General features: G+C 40.0%; 5 protein-coding genes across 5 annotated transcripts; 1 reads left to right on the forward strand and 4 right to left on the reverse strand.

Moving 5' to 3' along the window:
- Nucleotides 1–162: 162 nt before the first annotated feature.
- Nucleotides 163–4,005, forward strand: rsph10b (radial spoke head 10 homolog B). The gene is made up of 17 exons (XM_028430837.1): nucleotides 163–419; nucleotides 507–582; nucleotides 696–764; nucleotides 864–1,037; nucleotides 1,110–1,195; nucleotides 1,266–1,386; nucleotides 1,491–1,658; nucleotides 1,775–1,862; nucleotides 1,935–2,047; nucleotides 2,133–2,316; nucleotides 2,440–2,548; nucleotides 2,641–2,720; nucleotides 2,807–2,955; nucleotides 3,044–3,148; nucleotides 3,231–3,392; nucleotides 3,469–3,541; nucleotides 3,651–4,005. Exons 1-17 carry the CDS (start codon nucleotides 196–198, stop codon nucleotides 3,815–3,817), a joined length of 2,148 nt encoding a protein of 715 aa, XP_028286638.1. The 5' UTR covers nucleotides 163–195; the 3' UTR covers nucleotides 3,818–4,005.
- Nucleotides 4,006–4,828: 823 nt separating this feature from the next.
- dlgap5 (discs, large (Drosophila) homolog-associated protein 5) lies at nucleotides 4,829–10,032 on the reverse strand. The gene is made up of 17 exons (XM_028430836.1): nucleotides 9,933–10,032; nucleotides 9,086–9,327; nucleotides 8,735–8,922; nucleotides 8,507–8,575; nucleotides 8,380–8,419; nucleotides 8,206–8,298; nucleotides 7,979–8,077; nucleotides 7,590–7,890; nucleotides 7,332–7,481; nucleotides 7,157–7,245; nucleotides 6,872–7,032; nucleotides 6,694–6,795; nucleotides 6,326–6,575; nucleotides 5,578–6,206; nucleotides 5,330–5,495; nucleotides 5,083–5,126; nucleotides 4,829–4,956 (listed from the first exon to the last, which is right to left on the reverse strand). The coding sequence occupies exons 2-17, from the start codon at nucleotides 9,315–9,317 to the stop codon at nucleotides 4,843–4,845; spliced, it is 2,727 nt and encodes a 908-aa protein (XP_028286637.1). The 5' UTR covers nucleotides 9,318–9,327; nucleotides 9,933–10,032; the 3' UTR covers nucleotides 4,829–4,842.
- A 647-nt stretch (nucleotides 10,033–10,679) lies between these two features.
- Nucleotides 10,680–18,430, reverse strand: ccz1 (CCZ1 vacuolar protein trafficking and biogenesis associated). Its single transcript, XM_028430937.1, has 17 exons — nucleotides 18,293–18,430; nucleotides 17,616–17,691; nucleotides 17,429–17,525; nucleotides 17,228–17,325; nucleotides 16,875–16,968; nucleotides 16,690–16,770; nucleotides 16,564–16,611; nucleotides 16,400–16,483; nucleotides 15,638–15,813; nucleotides 15,122–15,203; nucleotides 14,965–15,026; nucleotides 13,805–13,916; nucleotides 13,456–13,489; nucleotides 13,218–13,335; nucleotides 11,943–12,101; nucleotides 11,314–11,441; nucleotides 10,680–11,205 (listed from the first exon to the last, which is right to left on the reverse strand). Exons 2-17 carry the CDS (start codon nucleotides 17,627–17,629, stop codon nucleotides 11,150–11,152), a joined length of 1,443 nt encoding a protein of 480 aa, XP_028286738.1. The 5' UTR covers nucleotides 17,630–17,691; nucleotides 18,293–18,430; the 3' UTR covers nucleotides 10,680–11,149.
- A 746-nt stretch (nucleotides 18,431–19,176) lies between these two features.
- Nucleotides 19,177–22,136, reverse strand: pvalb9 (parvalbumin 9). Its single transcript, XM_028430616.1, has 5 exons — nucleotides 21,897–22,136; nucleotides 20,866–20,933; nucleotides 20,216–20,348; nucleotides 19,796–19,905; nucleotides 19,177–19,283 (listed from the first exon to the last, which is right to left on the reverse strand). The coding sequence occupies exons 2-5, from the start codon at nucleotides 20,924–20,926 to the stop codon at nucleotides 19,258–19,260; spliced, it is 330 nt and encodes a 109-aa protein (XP_028286417.1). The 5' UTR covers nucleotides 20,927–20,933; nucleotides 21,897–22,136; the 3' UTR covers nucleotides 19,177–19,257.
- A 1,087-nt stretch (nucleotides 22,137–23,223) lies between these two features.
- Nucleotides 23,224–25,273, reverse strand: pvalb3 (parvalbumin 3). Its single transcript, XM_028430200.1, has 5 exons — nucleotides 25,180–25,273; nucleotides 24,642–24,708; nucleotides 24,194–24,326; nucleotides 23,743–23,852; nucleotides 23,224–23,651 (listed from the first exon to the last, which is right to left on the reverse strand). Exons 2-5 carry the CDS (start codon nucleotides 24,700–24,702, stop codon nucleotides 23,626–23,628), a joined length of 330 nt encoding a protein of 109 aa, XP_028286001.1. The 5' UTR covers nucleotides 24,703–24,708; nucleotides 25,180–25,273; the 3' UTR covers nucleotides 23,224–23,625.
- Nucleotides 25,274–25,740: the final 467 nt, after the last annotated feature.

Here is a 25,740-nt window from a genome sequence, read left to right on the forward strand (position 1 = left end):
TTAAGGTATAAGCTAAGTTTAGAAAGTAGCATTAAATAGTACATTTGTATTTTTTTTCATCCAAATAAACTACATATTTCGTAGAAACATGTACTTTTTTGTCTTTTTGGCACAATCGAGATGCCGTACTCATAAGCGTCTGTTATCGTTGCTATGGAGATATCTGGGACTGGTGTTTACGCTACACGAATCAATATGCCAAAGGAAACAAAACAAGGTAAAAATGATGTCGATCAATTGTTCAACGGAGTCGCAAAGATGAGAAATACAGCAGGAAAAGAAACAAGTGTAAAGTTGGCGAGCTGTTGTGAAAGTTTGTGTAATTTAGCGGATGTTCAATACGATCCAGACCGTGAGGAGCAGCCTGAGAGTGATGGCGAATGTAAACTCCCTGCAATTCTTAGCGTAGTTATACAGAGGTACACCTACACTGATGACATTTATTAGCTGAATAATATTTTTTGGAGATGACTTACATGCTAATTACGTTGGTGCCTCACTAATAGTTATGATGGGGAAACCTGTGAAGGGCAGTTTCATGGAGAAGGTTCCGCTTGTTTTGAAGAAGGCCATACATACAAGGTAAAGTTTGAAAAAGAATAAACTTAACACTTGATTCTGCATTTTCAAACACAGGAAATGATGATGATGATGACGACGATGATGATAATTATTATTGCTTTGGTTTTGTGAAGGGTGTGTTTTCCAAAGGTCTTATGGACGGACCCGGTGTCCTCACATGTGCATATGGACTGAAATACGAGGTTGGGCAAAGACTTCAGAAACCGCGTTACAGCAACCAGTTATGCTATACTATCATATAGGCTATTATATGTACAAAAGAACATGTTCTTTTCTGACAGGGGGGATTTGTGCAGAATATACCCATGGGCCAGGGATCCTACACCTGGCCAGATGGCAGCTCCTATCAGGGGGAAGTCCACCGTGGCATACGACATGGGACAGGAACCTACAAATCTTCCAGAAATGAAATGTCCTACAGTGGCCAGTGGTATCAGGGCAAAAGACATGGGAAGGTATGGTCCACACATTTTCTATAAAGAGGAAATGTTCCCTTTTTATTGTTTAATGGATTATGTCTGTGTCAGGGTACATTATATTATAACAAGGATAAGACCTCATGGTACAAAGGAGACTGGGTGAAGAACCACAGAGAGGGATGGGGAGTGAGATGGTAGGTAGAAAGTACACATACATTCTAACCTGACTTGAACTACTTAAAGATTGCATCTGCTTCTTAACAGCTACCCCTCTGGTGACATTTACTCTGGTGAGTGGAAGAATAACCTCAGACATGGGGAGGGCACTATGAAGTGGTTGAAACTCGGACAGAAGTATGACGGCAACTGGCAGGATGGAATACAGGTGTGACACAATAACACATCCGGCAATGAAAGGAACACCACTTAAAAGATTTAAACCAGAAATCTATTATTGTTGTTCTTCATGCAAGCTCTGTTTTCTGGCAGCATGGGCATGGCACACATGTCTGGATAGTAAGGCGAGTAAATAGATCCCAGAGCAATCGGTATGAGGGGGATTTTGTTCAGGGTCAGAGGCACGGGCAGGGAACTTTTTACTACGCTGGTGGTGCCATCTACGAAGGAGAGTGGAAGAACAATAAGAAACATGGGCAGGTAAATAATATTTTATTACTGATTCAAATAGTAGAAGATGAACTTCAAAGATGAAATCCTAGCACCTAAAAATACAGGTAGGAGAAAGTCTCAAACGTCATCTCTTCAATTAAAAGGGCAAATTCACCTCCAAGGATGGGCGTGTATTTGAAGGAGAGTTTGTGGATGATAAGATGGTGACATCCTATTTGGATGGAAACACAGGTAGGACTCCCACTCCTCATGTTAAAGCAAAAATATTATTAGATATATTGAAATGTAGAAATCTTTTTATAGGGAGATTTCCACTGTTGGGCAGTGACTCTACAGTAGGACCAACTGTGACACTGAACATTCAGTATCTTCTTACCAACTTCCCTGAGAAGAAGCATGCCACAGAGTGCCAACAGGTCAGGATGCATTTTCAAAATACATAGGAGTTAATCCCCACATCCCCTATTCCTGCTCCAATATGTTGAATATGTTGTGTTACAGGTAAAGTTTGTGCTGCAGAGACATGACGCAGAGTTGAGGTCTATCTATAACTGCTACAGCAGACTTGGCTGCTCAACAGATTACAGCCTCCCGCTGTCCCGTCTGCAGCTGTGGCGCCTGCTCAAAGACTGCAACATCCATCATCACGGCATTACTCTTATACAAATTGACCATTTTATCAGAGGTAAGAGGGACTGCAAATCCTATTCTTCTCCATATGCTCACATCCACACGGCAGGGCAATTAGTGTCATAATAACAGTATTTATGGAAGCTTAATATCTTTCCACACTCTTTGTGCTTTTCAGAAGATTTGCCTTCAGAGGAGATTCACTCTCCTTTCACCCCTTTCCTGCTTCGTAACCTCCTCAACTATCTTGTGATCGTGGCCTACCACATCTACAATAAACAGATGGTGTAAGAACTAAAACCTCTTCCAAAAGATATAAACCTCAAAAACCTAATGGATGCACAAACCAATTGGACACATTTGTTCAATCTATTTCCAGGTCACAAAAGAACCTTCTGGCGACCTGCTTATCCAAATTGATCACAGACGACATCCTTCCAAATGCTAAGAATGTAAAAGGTGTAGACATTATTCATGCACTTAAACTGTATTTCTAAGAATCTTCTGTAGAAAACACGGCATTACCTCCATCAATGTCAATTCAGGCTTGCTGTTTAGCCACCCAGACCTTACAGGGGTGGCTATGAACCACATGAAGAGATGCTGGGAAGTATATCAGGCTTATTGTGAGGTCAGCGCAGCCTCCAGAGATGACACAACAATCACCTACCGACACCTCTTGTGGATGCTCAAGGTTGACTGGAATGCTATGAATGTTAAGTAAATTCTATCTCACTACTCCTACAACAGAACCAAAAAGCCTGTATCTTTCTTCTATAAAGGATCTCCATCTATTGGACCACAATCTCAACACACTGAGGCTATTGGAGATCATTAGTGCAGACAGCTGTGACCCAAGCAACCTGTCCTCCTGCCTAGATTTGAAGGTCTGTCTTTTGTTATCTTTATTGCCACTTTGAACGACGGATTTTTATTTTTATCTCCTTTGTATCACATTTTTTATTATAGATCACATTCTTGGAGTTTTTTGAGGTTCTGTTGAACTGCGCAGAAATTAAATGTCAGGAAGAAGAGGACCAACCCCAGACCAAATCTGACACCAAGACCTGGAGTTACCCCCTGGAGGTGGATACCAGTGAGAAAATTACAATGGACAGCACCTCCCAATCAGTTAAATAATCTTTTTGTTTCTCTTTTGTTGACATGGCTTTGGTGACATCTTTAATAACATCACATCTTGTCATAGGCTGGGAATAGCAGTGCTCAGGAGGTTGGCACTCAACAAGAAGTCGATGCCAAAGAAGATCCTCGAGCTGCAGGTTTGGTTTATTGTTGCACATAGACTAGTGTTATACATGTAAAAATTACAGCATGGAGATGAGGCTTTAGGAGTTGGTCTAGATAATCACACTCTTCTATTTCCTCTAGAGCACACTGGTGTACGTAACAACAGAATGGAGTCCAAAGACTGTGACATGGAACTTCGGACAAAAACTATTCATCAATTCTTGAACAATCTTTTCTTCCCAGCATTTGAACATTATCAGTTAGTGACCAGAAACATGATGGAGGAGAAACTCAAAAAGGAATGCTAGAGACACAGGAATTCTAAACAAGATTGTGGTCAGGATAGTACGTAGTACTGTATTTCAAAATTTAAGCAATACTAAACACTAAGGATGGTCCTCTGACACCCGAAGCTCCGACACATGCGCGGTAGCTCATGAAGCGATTGTTTTGAACCACTGTGCCGAGGCTTGCTTCGTACACATGACTAGTGAACCAGGTTGAACCAGTTGATTGCTTCGAACGGCACACGAGTCATGTAATTGGTTCTGTTTGTGAATCGCTTGGTGGGATCGAGTGTGTTCAAGGATAGGATTAATGTAGATATATCGATATATAGTAATAGATTAATTAGTTAGATAGTGAAATATATTAGCTACATTGATAAATTTATTAGATGAGTTTAATATATTACTTAAATGCAAGCGATTAACATGTTATTGATCACGTTTCTCTTGCATAGGCACCTAAACTGACAATGATACCCCTACACCACCATCCAGCTTCGTATACCCCTGCAAATGTTTTAATTGTGTTAAACATTTTAATCATGATGTTTGATTAGCCCTAATTATTAATCCACTTCAAATGTAACTTTGCATAACAATTTTGTTCAGTGAAACTTAAAATTTAATGTATTTTATTGTGTCAGCCTGAAACCATTCAACCAAGTAGTGCAGTCCAACGAGACTGTGCATGGTAGTGTTTAGTAAACACTACCACTAGATGGCACTTACTGCTTTTCCTAAATATACTAGATGGTTGTGCTTGTTGTTGTACTGTGTTGCAGGTATATAGGAGTGTGCAAGATGTTAAAGATGTAAATGCTTTGTCTTCATTAATAAAAGCATTAGACGTATTGCTGGTTTGTGACTGGACATAAATGAAGAGTACATGATGTTTAATCATGGAGCTTTAATTCAAACACTTCATGACAAAACTATTTTCTAGTAATTTAAAAATGAATGTCATATTTTTTTAAATGGAATACAAGAAAGTAGTCATTACATAAGAAAATTAAAACATTAAAAAAAATGTAAAGATCACCTCTCTGCTACATGTCAGAAGGAGGTGTGAAGACCATGAGGTCACTTGGACAGACAGACTGGCGTATCCTGTCCTTGAGGTCCGGGGTGAAGAGAAGCAGGGCAGAATCTGGTGTCTGGACCTAAAAATCACACAATAAATTCTCTATTATTATTCAGCAACGAGGAGAAACAAAACAAGAGTCTAGAAAACCACTACCGGTACATGTGAATATTTGTGAAGTTAGGGAAAGTGGAAACACATTAACCTGTGGTGACTGAAGAGTTAACATTGACGACACCCCTGGCAGTGCTGTGGTGACAGTGAACACAAGAGTAAGTTAACACAGAAACATGCAATTTATTTCTACCAATTAAAATATACTACTTCAGTAAAATTAAAGTTCAGCATAGAAATCCTGCCTGTGGCAACTTGAAAGTCGACTAGTGTTGTTAAGGTATAAAACCCATATGTACAGTGTGCACATGCACAGTACCTGTGGATATCAGTCATACCTGGTTCCCGCTGAGTAAGCAGATATTCAGGTTTACTTCTGGGACTCTCCATCTCTGCATCTACTGCCATAGGTGACAGTGTCTCTGCAGCAACTGTCTCCCTCGGTGACAGGCTGCATTTCTTTGAAGGATGGAAGTACCGCTCAAAATCTAACCCAGGAACTTCCTAAAATAAATTAAACGTGTTCACCTCATTGAGATTTTCACAATAAAGAATTTAAACAAATACAGCTTGAAAAAGAGTTTACCTCAACAAATGAGCTGTCTGGTGTATGGCACACAGACTCTTGGGTCCCCACAGGTCCCAGCACAGCACAAGAGGAAATGACAGTGGAAGACTGGCTGGGAGTTGACAACATGAAACTCAGAGCTGATGAGGCCTCAGGAGACTGGGAAACAGAAGCAGGTTTTTTGCAAGGAGAGAGGGGGAGGTCAACATCAACTGGTTGGTCACGCTCACTGACAACAGAAATAGTTGAAAGCAACTGAATTGACTTGTCCAGTTCAGGAAGAGAAACATTATCTCCCCATGTAGAGACTGATTCTGGCTGTTGTTCAAGATTTGCCTCAGGCTGAGTGTCAACAGAAAGCACTTCCTTGACAGGTGAGAAACAAAATGAGATGTTTGTTGTGCCCTTTCTGTCAGGGGACAGCTGATGAGTGTCATGCTGAGACTTTGGTGCTGGGGTTTCTTGAAGAGTAAGGCATAGTTGAGTGGGGGTGTGAACAGGCCGAGCAGGAGAAGCATGTGCTTGTACAGGAGTATGAGCCAGAGCAAGGGACCGGCGAGTGACTCTTCTAGGTGAGAGATATGTGGAGCAGGGAGAGGCCTGAGGCAGCACAGCAGCACTTAGGCGGCTGGATCTCCTTACTGGAACTACAGATGAAATATAAAAACATGCCGATTAGTTATCAGTCAAAGCATCATGGACAAACACATAGCAAAGATGGATACTGGATGTACTGTTTGAGTACCGGTAGTTATTTTCCCCTCACCTGGTGATTTGGCTGGGCTCTCCACCTTGAAGAAACCGCCATTGAAGACAACAGTGTCCAGTGTTTGGGCTCCTGCTTGGGGTTCCTGAGAGTTTAGGGTGGGATCCTCCTCAGTGGTACCAGCATCCTTGGCTGCTTTCTCTGCCTCAGCTGCCTGCTGTTTGGCTTTCATGGCTGCTTTCACGGCAGCCAGGCGAGATTTGGCTGCTGCATTGGTTCCTGCTGTTTTGGCAGGTGCAGCTGATGGTTTCTAACAGAAAAAACAAGACAACGCACATTTTAAATAAACCATGTGGGCTTGTGTCATATTCTTCTAGTTTTTTTTTTTTTAAATTAATGGTAACGTGTTAATACTAAAGAGGCATCACCTTCACTACTTTCCTCTGTCGTGGTGGGGGTTTGTGCTCCTCCACCCATCCTCGGGCCTCTGCTTCTTTAAGAGCATCAAACTTCTTGTTGACATCCTCTACCTGCAAAATACATATTAGTTATCTTTGTGCGTTTCATAGCTGGAACTATGTCTTCCCCCTCCTACGAGGCACTAACCTGATAATAAACCATGTCCCAGAATCCCTGCAAGTCAGTGCAAGTGGTGATCTTCTCTCCTCGGCCAAACTCACAATCATCAACCAAACCGCTAAACTGCCTAAATCGCTCTTTCATCAGCAGCCTTGCTTGGCCGACTGCTGTACGCATACGGTCTCTCACTAAAAAGAGAAGAGCAAAAATTAAACTGAATTGCAAGTCAGGGAATGGTGTCATTTCCCCATACTAGGGGGGAAACAAAACCACATTTAATTTAATTCCATTGTAGAGCAGTGATACACTCACTCTCTTCTGGGATTGACTCATCCTCCACTTTAGACTCCCAGTGGACACACAGAGCTGTCAGTCTGTCCGTCTCATTGGCAATTTCTGATCTGAATAATTTATGAAAACACTCAATTAGATACATGACTAAATGAGCCTTAATAGATGACTAGTGGGATTAAAAAAAGTACACCACCTGAAGTATGGAACATCATGCTTTGGTTCCAGGGAACTATCAGGAACTGGAATGGCTTCAATGGGGGATGCACACGGAGGGGAGGGTTTAGGTGGTTCTGCTTGTTGCTCATCACTAAAGTCAGGGGCGGGTGGAAGACTGAAACTAGAGCTGAATATAAAGATGGCAGCATTAGAATCCCATAAATGTTGTAAAGCTTCTAAAAGAAAAACATAACACAATATTTGAGGTAGATTGACACAAAGGTAACCAACAGACCTTGGAGTAAGGAACGCATCTGCTGTGCGAGGAGTTAGAGGGTCAAACTTGAAGGACGACAGGCCAGAAGGAGCCTGGAAAACAAAACCCTCTGGAGCAAATGAAGATAAAGAGGATAGAGGCTGAGCAGGATCCACAGCAGGAGCAGATTCAACTGTGACCTGGTCCACCACCATGTCTTCTTCAGGACAAGGTGTTGGGCTGGGAGGACAAGGCTTTTTCTCTCGCTCCTGCTCCCGAGTCTCCTTTAACATGGGTTCCACAGGGTTAACAAGAGCTCTGCTTCTTGTGGTTCTTACATCTGGAGGCAGAAAAAAAAATCAACTCTGCTGGCTCTATGACAAAACAAACAAAAAATGTCCTCATTACAGCTTTAGTTAAGTGTTTACCTGCAGCTTTGTCCTTAAGTGTGTCTTTCCCCATGGGAGCTGCTTTAACAGGATGTCTGTTGGCTGGTCTGGTTGACAAAGCTCGCACAACAGGTTCCACTATGGCAGAATGACATGACACAGAGACACAGATACTGAGATGCACATAATGCTATAGGTTGAAATCAACACAGTAGCGTTTTTTAAGGTCCAGTCACAGACCAGAATATTTACAGCTTGTCAATTACCTGCACAAATGTTGGCTTTGGTTGCAGTGGGTGCAGATGCAGGCTTGGTAGAAGCTGCCCGGGTCCTGGTTGATCTTTCAACAGCAGGTTTTACTTGAGGAAAAGTGGGAAGTCATTATCTAAAAGAACATTATATACTGTGTGTTAAATGAAACAAACACACAGTAAATTTACCTTTCTTTGCCCCTGCATTTGGGTCCTGTACCTTCAGAGGCTGTAGGAAAAAATATGCAACAAAGTTTGTCTTAGCTTTGAGCAAAAAGAGAACAGTGTTTAAGAGCTGTGGAAAAAAAAATCTCACCTTCTGCTCCTGCTGCTTCATTGAACGGGTGACTCTAGTAGTTTCGGACAGAGCTATGTTTACTTTTTTCTGAAAGAGAAAATAGACAATTGAACAAAATAGTTTACCCTGTTATAACCCATGTAATCACATCTACAAGGATCTCATTAAAACAGAAAAAAACAAGTGAAATGTACAGACAGGTTTGCAGGACACACTAAAATATTCCGTGATGAGTCCCTCCCTCACCTCTTTAGCACTAGTTGAGGCAGTGGGGACAGCAGACTTTGAGAAAGCAATAAAGGCATCTTTGGGGTGATACAGGCCAGTCTTAAACACCCCTTTATTCTCCCGTTCTCTTTTTTCCTTTTCCCTCTCAAGGGCTTTTCGCTCTTTCCAGCGTTCAAGCTGCTTCAACCGCTCTTCTAATGCTGCATCTATAGATGAGCAAATGTGTTAGAAGGATGAGCACATTAAGGACTAGTCAGATGCTCACAAAACAAACGATGTTAGATGAACATGCATATATAACATACGTCTAACTCAGCACAGTACATGGCTTAGTTTGAGTTTCACATTTCATGTGAAATGAAGTCATACTTTTTGCAAATTTTGCATTTGTCTTCTCCTGAATGATTGACATGTTGGTGACTGCAATGGAGGCATCCAAGGAAGACATGTCTAGCTCTGGAACCATATCCAGCTGTCTGCGAGTGTTCACAACCCGTTCTCGGTTTTCCTTCTGAGACTGAGACTTTCTGCGGGACAGTTTTACCCTCAGCATTGACACACTGGTGTCCCGCTGCCGCAGATGAGCAAATTTAGACTCCATGTTCAGGTATCTGGAGAAATGGGGAAAAAAGAGGGTACAGTGTATTTTAGCAACATTGGATGTCACAGTTATTAGAAACACATTAAGAAGATAAATTATATTAAAGTGTAAATGCTTTAAAATTAATGAGAGTAATCAAAAATGTTGAGTAAATCCGCGTCACTGTGTACAGCAAGAACTGGGGCTATATCCTAGTAACCTCCTGTATTTTACATTGCAGCAGACATGCTGCGTAAATTCACGCTTCTAAAGCGAAGGTACTAGTTTATATACGATGTGACTCACAGCGGTTAGCAATGGGCTAGTCGCCACGGAACAATTTACACATTAACACTCTAAAGCCAACACTGGCGTAGTAGCGTTAAGTATTTAACGTGTAAAATATGACGTATTAAAAATGACACTAGTAAGCATTACAATAAGAAAAATATGTATCATTAACGACAACCATCAAAATAAGCTACTAAACTAGAAACAATCCACTCAGCTAGCTATGTTTGGCTAACTACACACCGAGAGTGTGTAAGAAGCTACGAACTAAGTTAACTAAACGCTCCATTAAGAACAGCACATAAATATACATATGATTACCACACGCTCACACATTGACCTTACCTTGTTGTTTAAAAACTCACAAACGTTTCAAACTACCGACTCTAAAAGAATTACACAACGGACATCCTCACTGCAATCTGCAAAACACAACAATCATGGCGGGCGAGATTTTGAAATTCGTCTCGGCTGACGCTGATTGGCTGCAAGTCAGACTCGAATGGTGAGCTCTGATTGGCTCCTTTTCTTCTTCTTCAGATTACAACTGCACATGTTCTAAAACAGCTTTGCATAAAAATGTCCTGCCCCCCAAACAACAGAGTGGAAAACAAATCAACTTTTATTTAATTTGTTGGATTGCATTTTATTGTACTGCTTTGCATGGTATCACTGCCCATTTTATATTTTGTCACATATTTTCTTCTTCCTACACCTCTAAACAATAGGTTCAGATGCACTTCAGATTTAAAGTAAATACTCTTTAGACTGCTGCACAAATGATTAATTTAGTTGTGTAGCTACTAAAACTGCTTATAATCACATTAGTGTAGCACTGGTGTTTCCGCACAGTAATTTGACAAGGGTCCTAATACATTCAGTATTAAACCCTGTATCAAAATTTCTTCTGGCTGTCCATATAAAATGTATAGACTGAATTAAATAAAAATACCAATAGCAATAACTGAGCCAAAATTCTTCACATATTAATATAAAAATGTAATTTAGTGATCAGTCCCACATATTTCACCTTTTCTATTATTTATGTACCTAACAGTCATTTACCTGAAAAAAGACATAGTATATACTCAGTAAAATGAATTCTTAATTTATTTAGTTAGCGCAGTTGTTTACAAACCACAAAACTTTGACATGATGACATTTTAAAACTAACGCTGATCATCAAGTGAAACTGTAGTAAAGTCTTCTAGGTATGTCAGTTTTTAAATTAATTGAGACATTGTCCTGATGTGTTCATTCAAGAAGTGCATGAAAAAAATACTTTGACGGAAAACTATTAAAAATTAAAATGAACAAAACAAGTATGTACAAAGCAAATAAATTTAAAGTACAAGTATAGTCAAAAATCTAGATTTTTACACTTAATTACAAGAGAAAATTACAATTTGTTTAGGATAAATAAAAAAAATGGTGAGAAAGCTTTGTATTATTTTTTTATTTTACAATGCAATTATTGCATTACGCTGATGCTGTCGAGATACCCTGCAAACACTGACAGTTTTTAGTGAGGAAATGTTGTCGTGTTGTGTGTGTTGGTTCCATCAGTCCAAGAAGAATATGTTGTTGAACTGCGTTGCACAAAGCCTCTTAACTTCCTCTGTAGTAGAAAAAAAAAGACAAAGGGGTACTGGAGGTGAGATTAAGTTTGAAGGCAGATTGTCTGTGAAATGACACAGTTTCTCATTGCCAGGTGGTGGAGACATACCATTTACTTCGATCAGATTGGCATTCTTCTGGTTCAGGATGACATACAGCTCTCTCTGGTCTGACTTCTTGCCGACTACCCAGTAGTCCGTCATAGCTTTCACAATGATTTCCTCATCTGCATCGACCCTGGGAGTCGGACAGAAAGAACAAAGCATATTAAATTATCACATATACAGTCGCATTTTTTGTTGCCTTCTGCATGTGTGTTATATCTGCAACTTTTAACATTATATTTACCACACAGATCACAAAATGTCATGTAAAAAGTCACAATTTATTATTCTTACAGGCTGTGCTTAAAATTGACATTTCGAACATAAATAAAACCTTTCTATTACATAAACATAGAACGTTACCACACACTCACATGCAATTACATGTGATAACATAACATGTTGTTGTGTGGTGAAACACAAGAAGACAATCTGGTATTGATACCGAAGTAAATACTGTGAATGCTGAAGCCACTGTGTGTCTAACAGACTCAAAATAGGATGTTCACATGACTAGTCTTGTGACTACTTCAAAAGACACAAAGAAGAGTTTATAAAGATCCTAGGGGCATCGTGCCATCTATAAAAATGACACAGTTTTGTAAACACTGTCCAGCAGTGTTCTGTGCTGTACCTGGCAAAATCACAGTTGATGTCTCCCAGGATCTTCATGAGGTCAGGATGGACAGAAGTGAGACAAACACTGGCAGTCTTCCTCATATGGATGGTGCTCTTCTCTGCCAGGTTCATGTGGTTAAAGTAGATGAACTTAAACTGGGGTTCCTTCTCTGGCCTGGATGCATACAGAAACATGAAAAAGTGACATAAAATATAAGCACAACTGACATCCTCAGTCACTTTTAGTTAATATAACTGGGATTCTAACTTTAAAGGAGCTCTGTGAGGTTCAGCTCTCATCACTTATTTTATTTAAAGCACCAGAAGACCAGCTCTAGAGAAGAGCAGCAACTTCCTTTTGTTTTTTAATATTAAAAGTTGGATCATTGCTCTCGTGTGAGGTTTCAGAGTTCATCCATCTCTCTGGGGCAGTCTATTCTCTAAACACATATTAATAATAAATGATACAGTAAGCCAAAACACTCTGGATTATACCACTCACCAAAAGGCAAGTTATGCATTTCAATTAAGCCTACTCCAATGTCCACCCACGCTGTGAGTGCACGCAGGTACAACTACAGCTTACAACAGTATAGTACACTCATCTGTGAAAGTGTGTGTGACTCTACTCAAACAGGCCATACAGCTGATCTTGATCCATGATGTGTGCAAGTATTTACTGTTCTACCAGGCCAAATCAGGACACAGACCTGAACGGCAACTGAGGAATTTGGGACGGCATTATTTATTTAGGGGATTCTTCACTAGAGTAATTAAAATGAAGTCCATCTAATTGTCTACGCCAGGGAGCCCAGTCTTGGATTACAAGCCAGGGTACCCGACACTAACAGTAGGGGTTAAAGGAGTGCCGAGCAGGATGCCAGATTTTAAAGCTGTCCTGCTTGAGTTACCCCTAAGTAGCACTACAATGATGTCCAATGATATTAGAGTGTTGTCTATCACTGCAGGATGGCAGTGATAGACAATACAAAGGATAGACTGCAACTAATGACAAAGTGTAATTGCTAAGGACACAGCACTAAAATGTCTTTGAATATTTCATTATTTACTTTTAAGTGTTTTAGTTAACTGCAAATTTCAAGCATTTTTAGTAATTTCTACCACCATACAAACATTGAAAGTCATCAAACACATCATAAAAGTATCCAGTTTAACTTGATTCAACCAACGAAATCATGGAGACACATTGTGCACTTGCACAGATACATAACACAGTTGTATAGCATTACTGGTCAGCGGGAACCAAAACAAAACCATGCCATCAACTAACCCAGATATCCTGCGGTTGATGGTGAACTGTTCACATATATCAGAAGCCAGCAAGGTAAGCTGAGGGCCCACCAAGCCATCAAGCTGTTCACAGAACTCCCTCGTCAGCTCTACAGAGGCTGGAGCAATATGGAGAATAGAAGAAAGTCAGCCATCGTGGACCATCAGGTGAAAAAAAAATGATTGATATTAATCAGGAATAGGGACATGAATGTTCTAAGTAGGTGTGACACACTTACCACTGATCATAAAACAAGCAGCCGCGCTCATCGCCTGGAAAACAGCACATCAGTGTAGGTTAAATGCAAAATCAAGGTCACACGGGTTTGAAATTACATTAATGTGATGATAAGTATTGTGGGATGTACTTCATCATTTTAAAATTCAGCTGCCTAATCCCAAAAGTCCATATCATTTTAGTGAAATATTTCATCATGAATCTACTGCTCATAAACATAAAGTCAAATCCTCCTGTCACAGATTATCAGAATCATACTAAAACATGAGTAAAAACACCACTGCCCCCATTTAATACATTTACTCCCCCTGTATGCAAGATAAATTTAACAGCTCTTTACTCTACTGTACCTTGTAAACAATCAGATGCAGCTCCTCGTAGCCGTCATCTGCTGTGACAAATATTTTGGGGAATCTGAATTTGGCCTCTGGATCTTTAAGATTGGTAGGCCCAGTCAGAAACCTAAGAGAGCAGATGACAGTGTAGGTGGATTAACATTCACAGCACCTGTTGGATGGGCTGCTTTGAAAAATCGAGACATTTATAATCCCCAGAGGATGACTGACTTTGGTGATCCTCCCCACTTTTCTCTATAATGCCGCCAGCTGGTCAACATTTTAGTTCACCCAATAAAATGAATGAAATTCCATCACCCCAGGCTGCTCTTTACTTAATCAAATCATTGAATACAATAATGCATAGTAATATCATATCAAGATTACATATCCGAGGACATAATCACATTTGTATCTACTGAATCATCCTCCGAACACCATGAAAATTTTGCAGTTATAAGCAGTTAATATAGGCAGTGCTATTCGAGATACAGTGGGTGAAAGTGTGGACCACATCTAATTAATAATTTACCACACTATACATACAATACTCGGAGAGATCCATATCATTGATTCTAAGTAGATCAGAAGCTGTCTGCTCCTCATTTATTCATGACTGATCAAAAAGATGCTTCAAACTAAAACAAAAAACACTTTCATTTTTGGAACCACTTCCATTGGAAAGAATGTTCATGTCTTCCAAACAACTGCCCCACTTTGTGTATAAACGTTTACAAGTCTAAGCTACATTATCAGACTTGGACAACGGGTACAACTTATTATTTCAAGCAGCCAACACTTAAGCAAACTTTCTCTACTTGCATATGTAAACTGAAACTGAATATAAAGAGGCTTTCATCCATTCCTCTTTGCCAGCACTGCAATAGTATTATCCAAGGGAGTATCCGCTTCCATCTTTGCAAACAAACTTGACAATGATTTGGCTATGAATACAATGTGTAAAGTTTATAATGCTTTTTGTTCAAATGTGTGTACTCAAACCCACTCAAAATTTTACTAAAGATGGCACAGAGCATTTCTTGCTTGTCAACACTGCAGATCCAAACCATGCTTTTTAACATGCTTGTGACACACTTGGTGTTTTAATGACACTACTGAGTGAGGGTATGGTTACAAAAAAAAAAAACAGGAGCACAGCTGGATCGGGATCATACCTCCCATAGTGCAACAGATTTCCTGTAACCTCTGGCCTTAGAGGAGAGTCCCTGCCAGCCAACTAAGTGGAGAAAAGAGAGAGAGAAGTTAAAGGTAGCTGGGCTTAAAGTTGCAATAACTGATGTTAAAGATGGCATCACTCCCTATCCCACCTACCTCTGGTTCAGAGTGTCTGGGGAACAGTGATGTAGTCAGATACTTGTAAAGGATCCTCATGTCATCTTGTTCCAGTCCGCTCCTGCACGCAACAGTGAGGATACATGGTCACAATAGGCAGAACACTAGTGCAAAAACAGTATGTCAACATATGCATTATTCAGTTGTTTTATCTGTCATTGGCCAGATATTAGAGCAAAGTGTCTCCTGGTGGTGATTAACTTTATCCAACAGATGTGGTACCATTAATTCTCCAGAGCAGAGTATGAAAGCACACAGTGCAGCCACTTAACTTGTTTACCTTATCCTTGTTTGCCTATTGACAGTTCACACCGAAATATAACAATGGTCTCTAGTCATTTCATTAGCAATCAAATAATTCCCCACATGCTTACAACACACCAAGCTGAGTGGCTGACATGTAAGGGAACACATAATCTGTAAAGATAATAAGTGGTTGTGTTTTAAGAGCAAAGCCAGTTCTGAGGAAACCTTTAATAAGTGCTTAGTCTGTACCAGATAAGTTGGTCGTTGTATAGGAAGGCTGTGTATTTGATCAGAGTGAGACTCTCCTCCACTCTGTTCACAAAGGATTGGATCTTTAGGTAGGTCATCTTGTCCAGTGGGAAGAAGCTGATGCCTCCAAATACATCCAGCAGGTCACAGGACTGCAAGTGGAGAGTCTGCAGATACTGGAAACCCCAGCGTGAAAACAGAAGATGCAAAGGAGAAAGGGGTTAGTTTACCTGCCAAGTGCTTTCTTACATTGCAATACAGAAAGCGGAATTAGAAACTCTGACTGACACTCGGCTGAGACGCTTGCATCACCTGGGAGAAGAGAAGCACTGACATTCAACCTCTGATAAGCACACCACAGCCTCTCTCTTTCACTCTGTCTTTAGGTTACATGGCAGAGAGGGAAGCCCGTGTTAACCTAAGAAGGGTTGTCCCTTATTAGAAATGAATTTTTTAAACGTGTGCACAAGTGCTTATGTCCAGAGTGCATTATTACAGCTACAGCTGCAGAATGATAGCAATCAATCAAGAAATCACGCATGACTGTAAACATCTTTACAGCTTACCAAGAGTAAGAGAAGCATTACCATGTGTCCAAATATGCCAAGCCTTGTGAAAACTCTGTCAGGCTCAGATGACTTTAGTTATTATTGATGTTGTCATAACAAGGTCAGTCTATTGTAGGCATGATATGAACTAAAAACACAGAAACACATCCACATAGCAACAAAGATTTTATGGAAAGATATAAAAGACTGTTACCCTGTAAAAGAATTTCTCAAGCTTCTGAATAAGATGCTCCACTCCACCAGCTTCCATCGCTCTACCAAAAGTGCCATTGAAGAGCTACAGCAAGTAAAATATCATTATTGCTCAAACAAAGATTTTTATTTGAATGATGGATTCTAAAACATACTGAAACTCACCTTGTACATACTGTAGCATTGTCTTACCACAGCACCATAAACAGTATCCTACCAAAGGCAAGATAATAAATAAATAAAAATACCAAGGCTTAATGTAAACATCTAAGAGAATATCTTAGTTCTCACAAGTATTTCCTCTTCCTGATATTCTACTGTGGGAGGTTTGCCATCTTTGTTTGGTTTCTCGATCATTGGGTTTCGAACCACCTAATGAGTGGATATAAAAACAGCAGGCAAGGAGGGGTTTACTGGATACGAGTGTTTATAAAAACTGAGGAAATATTGAAAGTGTAATATTTTTTGCAAAATACCATGACTATCCAGAAATTGTCTTCGGGCTCAAAGAAAAACTGCCGGTTTTTCTGCGTGTGCAGGGATTTAGCTGGTTTAGTTGGACAGAACGTCCTACAACAGAGAAGATGTGACCATGAAGAAGAGAGGCACACCCAAACAAGATCAGCAGCTCAGCATATTGTACTTTTAATAACATTAGATCTGTATCAGTAAGTATCTGGCCACTGAATATGTGCCTATTCTGTTATACTTGAGTATCAATAAACAACACTCATTGGGTTTTGTTTTGACAGGCCTAATCAAACAATGTTACACAAGCAAAGAGAGTAGGCACTAAAATGCATCCATAACACTGAGTTCACATTTGTACCTGGTGAACTGTACAATAGCTTCACAAAGCCCCACATTTCGGATCTTCTCATTCTTCTCAACATCACTGGGGTGGTAAAATAAAATCTTCTTCTCTTCCTACAACATAATCAGTGTATTAGTACTTTATTCACCCTGCAAAATGTTCACCTAATGGTTGTAACAAATTTTATGCCTAAGAATTCAGACAGTCAAGACTCACCTCTCCTTCCCGTGGTCCAAATGTTGGGTTATAAATAAAAAAACTGAGCAGAGACGGAGTGTACTGTTTCTCTTGCATTCCTGAGGCCATTCTGGGACTGTAACAGACACAAAATAATCTGGTAATCAGATAAAACCTGAAAACCTCTGGATTTCATTCACCAATGTCTGCCTTTAACACTCTTTACCTAATCATCAGCATTAGTGTAGCTTGTGTCGGGAGTTTCTTTGCTCCAAAGACAGTTTGGTTAGCATGCCGTGTGTCTGCAAAACGAAGACAAGGATATCACACTGTTAGCATGAAATAACCCAGAATAGCAATCATTGGGTCAAAGTTGCAAGATCGGAAGGCATTTATACTATTGTTATATCCTGCACCTCTGCTAAGCAGACTGCATGTCGTTATATCATTTAAAGGAAAAATACTAAATATGTTCATCTCTACATAATCTTTGTTTTTTAGGTCAATCGCTTCTGTATGTGAAAGGTACGTCTGGTTGTTGCTTGTTTTATATATTGTCACTATCGATGTGTACGTACTGTAACTGTAAAAATAGAAATTAGCCGCTTAAGTCTCAGCTAGCTGCAGCAGCCGCTGTCAGAGGAGAGAACCTCGAAATCTTTCAGCATTCACTGTTTATGTAATTTATACACATACAATAATAAAATAAACATATGCGATAGCACGACACTACAGCTATTTAACATTTACTGTGACTCGGTCAGCAACCAGCTGTTGTCAAGTCAGTAAGTTATGGCAGCTAGCAGGCTAGCTAGTTTCTGCTAGCAGTGTACTTGTGTTTTCAGATATCCAGTCCGAAAACAATCCTCTAGTAAATACAATGCCACAACGACAGATACTTACCTTAAAGAGCATATACACAACACGTTCATGTACTCGTGGTTATGAGTGTGTCTATACAAATAAAAATGAGTAAATTATATCAATGAGAAGAGATACCGCTCGCATTTTACTTCACATTCTTAACTTCCTGCATTTGACAGCGCAGTGTCACATTTTAAACTGTCCGGGCAGAATAATAAAGGTTCCTAGTCTAAAGGAAGATGTTTTTTAATGTTGACTCCCTATGGTTGACATATAAATATGCCAACATATTTTACCGAAACAATACGCTCCTGTACGGGGACTGTGCTGCGATATGGTAAGATATGGTTTGAACAACATTTGCTTTTATCTGTACTTTATACTGGATGCATGTCAGTTTGCCTGTTTAGGCTACTGGTGAAGTTGTATAGCTTTTTCACTTAAATTTCCTTACCATACATTATAATTGATAAAATATGAATAATCTTGCATTGTAGTTTATGAGCTACACTGTCACCAATTATTGTCTTGTGACGCTATAATATCTGCTTGTCTTTGTGTTACAATGATGATCAGCACAACAAACATTGTGCTCAATATTAAAACAGTGCTCAAAATCCCATATAAAAAAACAATATTGTAATAATAATAATGTACAATGAATGCTGAAATGTCCTGCTATTTAGGTGTACTGTTATAGTTTACTGGTATTATGAATATTATTGACTCACAGTCACACATGTATGTTTTCACATTTTTATTTATGTCTTCCATAGTCAAAGGTTGGATGTGCACAGACAGGAAAACATGGACCAACATGGTGAAAAGCCACGTTAAAAGCTGTTGTCTTTAAAATGACAAAAGGTCACATAAAATCCATTAGTGCACACAGAATCCAATAGAAAACAAGTGAAATCCCTGGGACTGGAACATGGGATCAGAAGACTACAGTGAAGGTACAGTAGAGGAAAGAGGACCTGAAGAGTTCTTTTTATCTCCAAGACTCAGGCCAGGACCATAGTCTGGAACTCTACAGAAAACACAAAGAAGAGTATGTTGAATAATTTGAACACATTGCAGAATGATACTGTCAACACACACCTCTGCTTGTGCCACATTGCAAAGAGTCAAACAAATTTTAAATCCCTACATGTATGATTGACTGATCCGCAGAAAGTACAAATAAACTCAGACTAAACTCATCTGTTTTGTCCAAATCCTTTATCCTATTATGTAAGATGTCTTTGTTGGAGACCAGACAATGGGCCAAAGCAGGACAAATAAAGTAGAATTTGGAGAGCATTTAGATGTCTGTGAAATCTGGTGCAATAAAGTACAAGAAAACGTATTTCTGACATTACAATTAAGTAGGCTCATTATTGTAGTTCTCCTGTGTTCCCCTTTAAAACCAGTCGTTGTACTGTCTGCACAGCCTTTTGCAGTTAGTTTTCACCATATTGAGTTTTAATCTGATGAATGAGATCATTTCTGCCTACATCATGATTTCATACCAACATACAATCTGTGGAATGAGATACTGACCCTCTGCTCCAATTCTGCCATCATTGTCATCGTCAGCTGCTGAGATGAAGCTCTTAGTTTCTGCTTCAGTCAGTGTTCGTGCGCCAGGGACAAACCGCTGCAGGAAAAACCTACACACAGGTACACACACAACCACACACACACAGAGAACTCAGCTGAGTATCACATTTAAAAGCATAATTCAAATTCCTAAATTGCATGGTTCTACTAGAGGATATGGCCCAATGGTGCCATCTAAGTAATGCAATACTGTCAGATAATCACATATATACATAGAAAAAAAACATGAAAATCATATGAGACTGTGGATTTGATTGTGTATCTGTAAAGGGTGTTATTGTCTGAGGGCGATATGAAGTCCACATTTCTTTGAGATAACTGCAAGAACATTGAGTAGATTTCCCAGATCATATTACACACTTGAGCTCAGATTCCTCAATGAAGCCGCTGTTGTCCTCATCGAGGATCTGGAAGACATCTTTGATCTCCTTTGGTGTCTTTGAGGACAGGCCGCATAGCTGGAAAAACTTCTTGTAGCAGAACGAGTCAGGAGCTAGAAGCACACACACACACACACACACACACGTTTCAGGGCTGACCTATGAGGTTCACTGAGGTTGACGTGGAGATTAAAACAGCATGTGGCTGCTATCCGGGTGGGAGATTTTCCACTTCATCTTTTTAAGGCCAGCAGACACATGCCTGCACTAAAACCAACAAGATGATTAAAAACCTTTTCAAATTCAGATTTAAAGCTGGATATGACTTTAGTGGAGAGGATACCGCACGATATTGAAAGCAATGTAGAGGAGATTAGGCACTATTCTGTGGGAGAGTGTTCTGAAGATCTGAATGTGACAGATGCAACACATGTTCAACAGGATTACTGTGCATTTCATCATAATTAGGTATGAATTTAGTGGGTCAGAGCATTTGGTGCTATGAAGTTATTACAATTCGGAAATCATGAATAGATGAGTCATGTATTCAAGTTACCATCATCTGACTGCTATTATTTAAATACATAATTAGCACTTGCAAGGGTTAAGTCATGGTGTGTGAGATGCTACCTTGACAGTCCTTGATAGCATTTTCAATGGCCTCAGCTGAGAGAATGGAAGTGAGCGACATGTTGGTCCTGTGAGGTAGAAGAAGTGCCTCATCAATTATTAACACACAAACACACACACTAACTTTCCCTTTCTCTCTCTCTCGCCCTGCATCAGACACACATTCTCTTTACCTCAGTACATTCCTGGTCACACTGGATTAACCTTTTTTTCTTTTTTAATATATAGGCTGATGTATCTAGGTTAATATTATGATCCCATCAAAACAAATCAAATATACTTGAGTTGTCAGGAAGAGTTGTTAAATCATAACTTTACATCTATTTTGATTTTTGATCTATCTATTTTTTTAACATACTAAAAACATAATTGTTATGATTATTGCCTGCATGTGCTTTCTCATGGGATTTCCTGTGGAAGCAAGTTAATCACTGAATTTGCCTTCCTTGGCTTGATTCAGTAGGCCTAGCTGTTAAAAAATAATTGGCACTTAGGGACCAAGCAAAAAGTGTTTGTAGGAGGGAGGGGAGCTGAAACAAATAGGTAATTATTTAATCAAAGGAAAAATATTTTTTAATGAGTGTATCTGCTCTGGCAGACCTGTATTATATCTAAACATTGTTTGCTTTTGCATGTTATGCAATGCATTGTTTTACCATCTAGTGTAACTTGCACTCAAATAGCTGTAAATGTGCAGACACCCAAATTCTATAATCCCTCATAAATTGTGCGGATCCACCAACACTCTGCATAATTTATTTGTTTAAAAGGTTAGTCGTTTCCTAGCATCTGAAAACTAAACTTTTTTGAGATTAAAAGGTAATATTAAACATTTTTTGACTCCCCTTTAATGTCTTATATTTTATTATCTGTCAAAATAAAAAATAAAATTAAATAAATAAAGACTTATTTAAATCTAGATTTAAACCCCTCCAACAGTAAACATACAGCTTCTTTAAGAGAATACAAGCTGTGGCTCAAAGAGCAGGGAGGTCCCACCTGCCAACACCTGTAGACTACACGAGACTCACCGTGGTTTTGTCTTCGTCCGGGTGGAAAGCAGCAGCAGCAGCAGCAGCAGTATGTAAGGCTTTGTGATGACAGCTGACAATGTGCTTAGTCTTATATATACCAGTCTGGATGCACCGAAGGATGCTTAAATTTCCAACCTGTCTGAGGATCAAATTTTCCTGCAGCCAGCCGCCTCCTTCTCGTGTTCCTTACCTGCTCACCTGTCCAATTAACCTTTACTGTTTATATCCGTTGTGCATCGCTCTCTCTCTCTCTCTCTTTTACTGTCATAACGCAGTGTGGCTTTTTGTCCAATCAACTTTTTCCCACTCTTACATCTCTGTCTCTCTCCTCCCACTCCTATTCTCCCCCTGCATCCCTCTCCCTCTCTCTCTCTCTCTCTCTCTCTCTCTCTGTGTCTCTGCAGGTGCATCCAAAAGCTTCACAAACTTAATCAGCACCCCTCTCTGTGGTTTCAGTGCTTAATCTCCTGAATTCTGATATGGAGCCACATATCAAAACCTTAATCATATTTGGATGCATTAACAATAATGCATTGTCTTACTGTCACATATACAGTCGGTATCATTTCGCATCCTCACTGTTTGCTGAGGGTGTAGCTATTTTGAGAAAAGATCATGACTGAAACTAACGTCTGGCCTGTGTGTAATTAACATTTAACTTAGGTTACTAATGTCTCACAGGCTCTTTTTGGAATATGCTAAATAAAATATTTGTATTTGTAGATTCAGCACTAAAAACCTTTATTTAACATCTAACCCTAACCCTAACCCTGCACTACACTATCAAAAGCTGGGTGGAGTTTGGCACCTGGTCACCATGGCAACTGGCCACTTTAAACTGATGAGTTTGTTGCCTGCCATGGGAAGCCTTTCAAAGCATCTGACGCAGCAGAGTCTCTGGCGAATCCAGTCAGCATTAATGGCATTTGACAGAGAGGGGAGGGGAAGCTCTTTGTAATGAGAACCAGGGGAATAAATTAAATTACATTTTCTGACTTGTTTGCTGTGATGCTGACTTAACATTTTGTGAGTATAGAACCTTCACACGCTGAACATCATCTGGAAATTCTTTAGGTTTTACACCTGAAGGCATCTAGAAAACTAATGGCTCCACCTTGTGGCTGCTTCTTGTCATTGCAGAGGATTCTTTCATACTGTATGAGATAGAGAAGGTGAGAATGTGTAGTCAGATTGTGTTTTTATTATTGTAAATCAGTGTGTTTTGTAGTTTGTGCACTTTTAAGGCATTATTGCATGATTGGATATTATAAATGTACTCATTCACAAGCAGCTACTGAGGACCAGGGTCAGACTTGTGTTATTGAAAAAGAACCTTTATTGTTTTCTCATCGTCCGTCCGTTTTTTGTAAAAGTGCATCATCACTGATCTCACAGTAAGCAAAACTCACATAGTTAAACGATGACAGAAGTGAGAGAGAGAGAGAAAGACACAAGTCAACCACGCTATACACTTATTCAGGTACATTCATCGTGGGCAGCATTGGGGGTGACCACGGCCAGAGCAAGTAAGAGAGAGAGATAGTATTGGGTGGGGAGGGGGGAGTTTGTCTGCAGTCGGGGGTGAAAGGTCAAGTGTATAAAAGTGGTGTGGAGAGTTGAGTAGAGAAAGAGTGTGAGGGAAGAAGAGAAGAGGTGAGGAGGAGTATCTCTTGGCTCAGGTTGTTCCTTTAGAGTGGTGAAGTCAGATGTTGGTCAGTTTATCCATTTAAGCCTTGACCAAGGCAGCAAACTCTGCAGGGGGAGAAAGAAAGTGAAGGTTTGTCAGGTTGAAATCTTGGGAGGGCCTCATATTGCTCTTCTGTGGTACTGGTATTTTCCTTACCATCAACTCCGATCTTGCCATCACCATCAGAGTCACCAGCCTTAAGGAACGCCTGGGTCTCACCATCAGTCAGGGCTCTGGCACCAGCAGAGAAGTTCTGCAGGAACAGCCTGGAGAGGAATAAATATTGAGTGTTAAAAATGGATACTCTTGTTAAAAGTTGTTAACATGAGTTGCTGAATTATTGTGCCTCAGTTTTGCTTCTTCTACTTCTTTTTTTTAAACCCTAATTGCTCCATCACTGGATCCCTCATGTCGTATTTAGTCCTGGGATCTGCCCTATACGTCACGGCATAGAGTTACTAGAGAGGAGAGCACTGAGTAGCCTGAGCTTCTCAGATGCTTTGAGGCTCTGACATCACTCTGAATTCAATGTGGGCCAAAGAAAGGTGATCCCTGCGTTACAAGACCTTTCAGGAGCTCAAAGTGAAATCCAGGAGAGGCTGCTTACTTCAGCTCATCCTCCTCAATGAAGCCACTCTTGTCCTGGTCAATGACAGCAAAGGCTTTCTTGATGTCATCAGCGGACTTGGCAGACAGGCCGACCTTAGCAAAGAACTCCTTGTATTTGAAAGAGTCGGCAGCTGTGAGAAGATGGAGAGCAAATCATGTCAGAGATTAAAGACATATCACATAGTCAGTGATGTGTGATACTTACTACACATTAACATTAGAAAGTTTAATTTTTTTAAGCTATTATTTTCCTGCACTATTGATCTAAGATGTGAATAATTGTGTCCTGTGATCACAACTTACTTCTTCAGTGAGGAACTAGGTTACAACTGAGCAATGAAAGATATTCTTCTTTTAAAGCAGACCCCCCCGTGTGAAGCTAGTTTAACCTTTCTTGGGTTAAAATACTGTGGCCTATGTTATGACATTTTCACTGCTGAGTTTACCTTGGCATGCCGCAAGGGCTGCAGTGATGTCAGCTTCACTCAGAAGTCCGGCGAATGCCATTTTTAACTGAGGGAGGAGAGCAGAGGACAAGTCATCAGATCATCAATTCAGCTAAACAACAATCAGATACACTGAAGCATTTTAACTCTATCTTAGCCACCCTCACTTCGCTTTAGAACAAAACATTAAAGTTAAAGAGCTACATGTAATCTTCATAATGCCATGCAGTGCATTTCAAAGTCCCTCTAAGTGAGTATTCCAAAGGCACAAATGATCAGAAAAAGTAGTCCGAATCTTTCCCCCAAAACCAAGCCCTCCAAGGCAAAAGATCAACCCTCCTTTGCTGCTGTGGCTGGCAAATAGATTTTTGCTCCATTTTGTTCCATTTGTTAGTCCAAAGTCAAAATCTGAGCTGTTCAAAATCTGGTCTTGTGAGCTTGATTTATATCCCATTGCATGAAGTTGAAGCCCTGCCACACATTCTGAGTCAGGAGGAGGACTTGCTCTACAGGTCTGCGGGTCTTCAGTGAAACTCACCTTGAGGTTATCTCTAAGACTAGAGAGGATTCGCTCAGATGAATCTGAATCTGCTGACTGCAGTGGACCCCTCAGCAACTCTCACAAGCTTATATACCTTCACTCACCCGAAATATGATGCATAGGCCATGTAATTGACACTGTGTGCAGAGCAGTCAAAGCAGTCGGTCAAAAAATGTGTCCAGTAGACAGAGCTGTTCTATTTATATGTACATAAATGAAGATGCTTAAATGGTAGGCTAAGTGTAGGCCTATGCAAAAGTGCTTGATATTGCATTAGGCTAATAATATACGCTGCTGATTTGGGTGAAACATACTCTGCAGCCTGTTTAACTGTGCAGAGCTCGGAGGAGTGCAGGCTGAGGTAAAGTGTTGCATGGAAGTCATTTCAAATGACCAGACAGATAAAAGTAGGATTGTAGTGTTGGCAGTGACTTATATCTGCATATTTTTTCTTTGTTTAATCATTCTTCCTTGTGGTTATGTCACACATATTGACTGTTGCTTCTAAGGGTTTCATCATGACAAGCCCAGGCATTGGAGTGCAATGTAATGAGTAAA

This window comes from Parambassis ranga, chromosome 19 (genome assembly GCF_900634625.1).
Source record: "Parambassis ranga chromosome 19, fParRan2.1, whole genome shotgun sequence".
Lineage (NCBI taxonomy): Eukaryota > Metazoa > Chordata > Actinopteri > Ambassidae > Parambassis > Parambassis ranga.

Excerpts from the sequence above, each read along its gene's own strand:
- rsph10b (XM_028430837.1), top strand. The coding sequence starts at position 196 with ATGCCAAAGGAAACAAAACAAGGTAAAAATGATGTCGATCAATTGTTC. Across the intron at positions 1,659-1,774 it reads ACAATAAGAAACATGGGCAG|GGCAAATTCACCTCCAAGGA; the intron begins GTAAATAATATT and ends TTCAATTAAAAG. Across the intron at positions 2,317-2,439 it reads AATTGACCATTTTATCAGAG|AAGATTTGCCTTCAGAGGAG; the intron begins GTAAGAGGGACT and ends TGTGCTTTTCAG.
- ccz1 (XM_028430937.1), bottom strand. Across the intron at positions 15,204-15,637 it reads TACAACGACCAACTTATCTG|GAGCGGACTGGAACAAGATG; the intron begins GTACAGACTAAG and ends TGTTGCGTGCAG. Across the intron at positions 11,206-11,313 it reads CAATCTGATCGAAGTAAATG|AGGAAGTTAAGAGGCTTTGT; the intron begins GTATGTCTCCAC and ends TTTCTACTACAG.
- dlgap5 (XM_028430836.1), bottom strand. The coding sequence starts at position 9,317 with ATGGAGTCTAAATTTGCTCATCTGCGGCAGCGGGACACCAGTGTGTCA. Across the intron at positions 8,923-9,085 it reads AAATGCAAAATTTGCAAAAA|ATGCAGCATTAGAAGAGCGG; the intron begins GTATGACTTCAT and ends GCTCATCTATAG. Across the intron at positions 8,078-8,205 it reads CAAAGCCAACATTTGTGCAG|TGGAACCTGTTGTGCGAGCT; the intron begins GTAATTGACAAG and ends ATTCTGCCATAG.
- pvalb3 (XM_028430200.1), bottom strand. The coding sequence starts at position 24,702 with ATGGCATTCGCCGGACTTCTGAGTGAAGCTGACATCACTGCAGCCCTT. Across the intron at positions 24,327-24,641 it reads AGCCCTTGCGGCATGCCAAG|CTGCCGACTCTTTCAAATAC; the intron begins GTAAACTCAGCA and ends ATCTTCTCACAG. Across the intron at positions 23,652-23,742 it reads TGGCAAGATCGGAGTTGATG|AGTTTGCTGCCTTGGTCAAG; the intron begins GTAAGGAAAATA and ends CTCCCCCTGCAG.
- pvalb9 (XM_028430616.1), bottom strand. The coding sequence starts at position 20,926 with ATGTCGCTCACTTCCATTCTCTCAGCTGAGGCCATTGAAAATGCTATC. Across the intron at positions 20,349-20,865 it reads TGCTATCAAGGACTGTCAAG|CTCCTGACTCGTTCTGCTAC; the intron begins GTAGCATCTCAC and ends GTGTGCTTCTAG. Across the intron at positions 19,284-19,795 it reads TGGCAGAATTGGAGCAGAGG|AGTTCCAGACTATGGTCCTG; the intron begins GTCAGTATCTCA and ends TGTTTTCTGTAG.